The sequence below is a fragment of the Limulus polyphemus genome, unplaced genomic scaffold (genome assembly GCF_000517525.1).
Source record: "Limulus polyphemus unplaced genomic scaffold, Limulus_polyphemus-2.1.2 Scaffold1289, whole genome shotgun sequence".
Lineage (NCBI taxonomy): Eukaryota > Metazoa > Arthropoda > Merostomata > Xiphosura > Limulidae > Limulus > Limulus polyphemus.
The window spans coordinates 276,635-283,038 of NW_013666899.1; the positions used below are offsets into that span (position 1 = coordinate 276,635).

At 29.4% G+C, this 6,404-nt stretch overlaps 1 protein-coding gene across 1 annotated transcript; it reads right to left on the reverse strand.

Moving 5' to 3' along the window:
* Positions 1 to 268: 268 nt before the first annotated feature.
* Positions 269 to 6,098, reverse strand: LOC106462952 (propionyl-CoA carboxylase beta chain, mitochondrial-like; the record flags this gene model as incomplete). Its single annotated transcript, XM_013922920.1, has 4 exons — positions 269 to 343; positions 773 to 997; positions 3,821 to 3,877; positions 6,030 to 6,098. Coding segments are annotated over 4 exons (426 nt in total), but the record flags the coding sequence as incomplete, so codon positions are not given.
* Between the last annotated feature and the right edge of the window lie 306 nt (positions 6,099 to 6,404).

Genomic DNA, 6,404 nt, shown 5'->3' on the forward strand with positions numbered 1-6,404 from the left:
ATTAATTCTACCTACGAAACCGATGGGACTCTTGAATAAAAACTGAAAGACCCTTCACTGTGGAACCCTAGTAAGTACCCTGTTCACCCAATTGTAATAAATATCTTCATTTGTCATTTTAGTTATGTAATGGCAAAATAAAAAAAAATACCATTTTTAAAATACAAAGTTCTGAAAAGTCACAGTGACAGTATATCTAATAATTATGTTACTTCTAATATTATATCACATTACATCATATCATGCAATATTTTTAATTCTTCCTTTTTCACTTTATAAAATGATTAAATATAACACTTACTTTTACAACTTCAGGGCCTGTGATAAACAAGTATGAAGTGTCCTGAAAATAAAAATTAGTTATGAATCTACTTTTATTTGTATCATAAAAGCATTGTAAATGTATTGTTATTAAATTAGCAAAAGGTTAATTCAAATGTGCTAAGAATTACTGAAAGTATTAAAAATATGAACGAATGACAAATAACATGATGTTAACATAAAACATTTTCAACGAAAGTGAAATAGATTTTCTTGCTTATGATAAAAGTCAACAATTGTTCAAGAGTAAAATTCCTGCACATAAAAGTATGATAAGTTAATACTAATGTACTTATTTTGTTGGAAGGATATGTGGGTTTATTACATCTTTAAAAACTTGTAAGAACATGCTTAAACATACAATTTTATATATATATCCAAGTGAGAGAGGTGATTATTAACAAAAACTCTTGGCACCAACAAAGCTTTTATGCAACACAAACATACTTGCCTTCACCATAAATAAGAAGTCTGTTAGAACTGGTGAGTAAACTGCACCACCAGCACAAGGTCCCATGATTAATGAAATTTGAGGAATGACTCCTGAAGCCATGACATTTCTCTGGAAAATATCAGCATATCCTGCCAAAGATTCTACACCTTCCTGGATTCTTGCTCCACCAGAATCATTCAGACCTATGACTGGAGCACCAACAAGCATGGCCTGATCCATAACCTTAAGATTGTATCAGGAATTAGCTTTTTAAAAAAAAACCTTTTATTTCAGTTAATAATCTTTTATTCACTAGAACTGCCAATATAATTTACCAAAGTGCACCGAAGCAAGAGCATAAAAAAAACTCAGGGTTATGCTAAATTACTTACTTTAAAAACTATTTTATTCATTAAAATCTCATAATAATTGTCTCTTAAATTACTAAACTACTCTATCTTACAAAATAAAAAAATGTTTTGATTTAGTTTGTAAATTATCTTATTACTATGGTCAACAGGTGTTTATGGAGGTGTTGCTAGGCACTGGAACATGGGCCATGCCCCAAATCTCCAATTGGTGTCTTGAAAAATCAAAACAGAAAACTATGATCAATATCATACTGAAACATCAAACATTCCCACACCCATGGGCCCAAGCCCCGAATCTCTTAAGCACCTAGTGATGCCTCTGTGTGTTTACTTACAAAAATTGTTATAATTGCTTCCTTTATCTAAGATTTTCTGCAAGGAAATTCCCTTTGTAAATAAGATTTACTCAGCAAGTAACTGTAATATATCACATTTTTGTCTAATTACAGTTAAAAAAAAACATATGACAAAATGAGATCCTGTAATAAGAATATAACTTGTGATATGTATCAGAAGAAATAGCCATACCAGTATTTTCTGAAAACAGGAATCATCTTAAAAGATCTTGTAGTTTTCTCTATCTTACAATTGCAGTTTTTAGCATATTTTCTGAACACTAATGTTTAGATTAACTGGCATAACTTTCCTTGTACATCTAACACGTATAGACTTAATCAAATAAATGTACTTCAAACATACAGCACTAAATTAACCTTATTTTAGGCTTAGCTGTTAAGTTTGTTTTCTTTCTCTTTATGCTTTTATGTATATTTTGAAGAACAGAATGAACTGGTTCTCACAAAGCTGTGGCAAAAATTCTTAAAGTTTGAAAAGTGAAACAAACCATTAAATAAAAAAAGCACAAAAAAATGTGTTGATACATGACAAATTAACAAGACATTATGTTTTGTAGCCAGTAATAAATAAAGTAACATTTACATGTTGAACAGAGCTACAGGAAATGTAAATGTTATTTGAATGGATTTATAAGTTATGTTAGGTGAAGCTGGCAGATAAGAGCTTCTTGAAACAAAATCATTATGATGATAGTATTTCTCATGTAATAACTGTTCTAAAGATAAATTGTATAATGCAAAAAAACAAAGAAATAGAAAAGTACTAGAAGAAGATACCCTTAGTTAGTAAGAAAAATCATCCTCAAATAGGGGAGAAACTGGAGGCTGGAACATCCAGGTAGTTGCTATAATGCAAGGAAACAAGCAAAGAGCCAAGCTAATATAGTTTTCTCAGTAAGTACCAGTTAACTCATTAAGAGTTCTCCAGTAGGTTAGTGGTAAATGTACAGACTTTAAATGGTAAAATTTAGGGTTTAAATTCTTGCAGTGGATAGAGCACAGATAGCCTATTGTGTGGCTTTGTGATAAAACAAATTCATTAACCAGTATAATGGGGCTGATATGAAGAAGACAAAAGGTCAAAGAAGATCACCTGAATGCCCGAGTTGTACAAATGTAAAGAAAAATAAATATAAAGGACACCAGAAATGGAAATACTTATCAAATTAGAAAGGTAATTAATTTTATGATCAAAACCTTTAGAATCTAAAGAAATAAATATTCCTTTGTCTTCCAGAAAGAATAATTAGCAGGGACAGCAGGCAAACTCTGTTTGGCAATTATACTGCTCAAATCAAAAAGATGAATATCTGCAATGGACCATAAAGCACTATACATCTCACCCTCCAGTCCAGTTTTGTCTGTGCACCCACTGAAAAGGTTGCAAAGAGTCAAGAAAATGAAAGTCAGAATTCCCCCATGACAATATTTAAACAAAGTGTAATATCACTGCAATAAAATTAGATGGTTTTAGTTTCAGAAAAAGAAAATACAGAAAACTAGCTGTGCAAAAAACAGCCAATGAGAAGCATTTAGTTTATGTAAGTGAATTATGTGATTAAAACAAAAATGGTAGAGTACAAAGTATAATGGTATTGTTGAGGTAAAAAATACATTAGTGACTGTGTGTACTAACTAAGCATAAACGTGTATTGTGCACACCGTACACGCTACTTGGTTTATTGGTGGAGAAAAGCCTCATGAAATTTTATGAGACATCATCAAAAGGTAAAAGTTTATTTACTTTAATTTGATCATTTAGTCATCATACTTGATGGATAAAACAATCTAGAGCCCTTTGTTAGTGCTGTTATGTTTTGTACAAATGGAAAAACAGTTAAGAACAAATACCATTTCAGTGTTAGTTAAAAAATATTTTCATGAAATATAAGAAAGCAAAAGATACAAAAATCAAATCTAATTCTCAGGAATGAAAGATAAAATGTATATGTAAAGGGAATATTTATATACAAGTTTCAAAACAAAATACTCGCATGTTCAGAATTATAAAGGAAACGCTTGTACATGGAATGTTTGATCTCAAAAAATGTACAAATCATGTTAGTGTTTAAGTTTTAGACCAAAACAAATTAATCATTCTAAATACAATATACAAGTTAAGAGAGAAATTGTTTTTATCCTTATTTTATTATCCTCATATGTTTTAATATTCAAAGTAAAGCTGTTAACAAAGAACAAGTCAGAATAGGGATGAAAAACAAAGAACAAAACAATGTATTATGGAGATTGCTTTATATCAACACCTATATGACCTTTTTATAATATCAAATGCAATAAATGTTAATATATTAGAAATAAAATAAAATTTATAAACTCACTTTGCAGACTTTCTTGGCATGGATACTTGACAGACTACCTCCAAAGACTGTAAAATCCTATGAAAAGCAGAAATTGTAGAAAATCACATTCATACACAATGCTAGATATAGACAATACATTTACTTACTATTTTCTACATTTCCTACACAAACATTTTAGACCAAAAATTCTGAAACTTTACCATGTAAATAAAGTTTTATGTAAGGATTATTAAGACCTGCCACATGATTCAGTTAAGCATATTTTAGTATACAGCCTATGATGGTTAACAGGTTTGGGGGGGGGCGATTATGAAAAACAGTGGTTTAGGGTTATTTCAACAGATCTCAATGAATGAAGCTCAGCACAACTTCCAAAAGAAAAAACTAAATATTAATGAAAATATGACATGATGAACTCTACATGGATTATACTATGAAGGTACCATACTGGGCATTATGCCATCCTTTTTATATTTACTCTTCATTGTAGAAATGGCATTTTTAATTTGAGAATCACTAGGGAAATTATCTTTTCATGTATCGTGCATGTGCTTCAACCTTGAGCTTTACTGTGCCACTAGTTTAAATTTCTTATATATGATTCCAGCAACCTAGACCTCAAAAAACAGTGCCAAATGTCTTCATTTGGTCTAATAAAAAACTTTCCAGAATGACTCATTTTTTTGGATCCACATCAACATGCCAGGTTAGCTAGTGTGGCAAGTGTTAAAGTTTGTTGGATATACAAGACTGTTTGGTGTAAGTTTTTTTTTAGTTGATTTAATATTTAATGATTATTTAGTTTTCATAAAAAGAGTGTTAAAAATTAATTATTTTAAAAGCAATAGTTATGACAAGTTTCATTACGTAACTCGGTATGAGTCATACAATGTGTATGCAATTTCATTGTTGTACTAGGCTTTAGTAATATTGTTGATGTCATCTTACTCGAAGTTTCCAAGTTTTACTAATGTGTAATATTGTTGCTACTAGAGGGTTAGAGATTTCTAGATTATTCTGTCATGTGTGATAAATACCTGCAGATAGAAGAAAGCAAGTTAAATGAGAGATAATTAGACAGATCTAGACAGTGATTTGCAGTTTAGCTGTGACAGGCGATTCACAAAGAAATTAGTAAAGAATTTAAGTAAGGAAAAAGTTAAGTAGTGAAAGTGAAGTTAGACTGCGTGATTGTTAGTTTACCTGTAATGGGCAATACTTTAAAGTGAGTTTCACATTTTATCAGAAATAAAGGAGAATAATTTGTCTTATCAAAGGGTGTTGTGAAGTAATTGAATCTGCTTGTGTGGACTTCAATAAAAAGTAGACAATTATGTAAAATTCTGGAAAGAACTGTGGTAACCCATGGGGTAACGTAAGTGAAGTTATCACAGACTAGAGAAAAATAATTTGTCTTGTAAATTGGGTTATAAAGTAATTGAAACAGCCTGTGTGGATCTTTGACAAGAAAAGATAATTATTTAGAGTTTTAGATACAACTGTTATATCCTATGATGTAAAGAATTTCTGTAAATATGTTTAACTTGTTTTGAACATATTATTTTAAAACAAGTGGAGTGTGAGCTGTCTATTTACTATTCAAATTTATCTCCAACAAGTCACAGGCACCTACTGTAAATGAATCCCAGCCCACTTATAACAAAACTCTGACAAAGTTACAAATTAATTTATTTATTTTACAATTGGTCTTTTCAATCTCAATATGGAAAAAACAGTCAACATTATTTTAAGAGAAAAATTATACATAATTGTTAACACTGCTACCATTACTACAAGAAACAAACAAAATAGCTTTTACAACAAAAATGTTTACCCTTACAAATTAAGTAGTAAAAAGAGTACTTCAAAGTACTTCCTAGTTATTTACTTCAATACCAAAATATTAAAAACTAAAGTAGATGACAGTTGTTGAATTTCATATAGGTACAAGGTTTTTCCTAAGTAGTTTTTAAAATACAACAAAGAAATTAAACTAACAAACATCTATAAATTATTTTATAAAGAAAGACCCACAAAAAAGTATTTTCTTACTTAAGTTGCAGAAAAAAAGAGAATAGATTGTTTGACTTTTTACTTATTTTGAAAGAATAAAAAAATATTTTGTACATTAATAATTTTATTGGAGTAAAAGAAATATATAATCCTTATCATTTTCTGGTTATTTTATATTACTGTCAAAATCAGGATAACATTGAATATTTTTTACCTGGCTAAAGATAAAGGCAGTTCTTCCATGAATCAATCCATGACCTGTTACAACACTATCTCCAGGGTACTAAGAAATCAATAACATGATGTTTTAGTAAACAGTTTATCTAAAATAATTTGGTATAGTATAAAGCATATCTTTGCATGTCTAACAAGATTCATACTTCATAACATTCTAAAACACCAATTCACATATTTTTATCTACATTTATAAAAATATGCTATAGATGGATGAGTAGAAAATAAAAATTATAGAATAATAAAACCACAAAAAAACAGTTCTCAGATGATTGAAGCTATAGATTACACATTGTATAAATATATCATTTATATTTATAATGTATTGTTTATTACTATCAAATTTTTTTCAGAT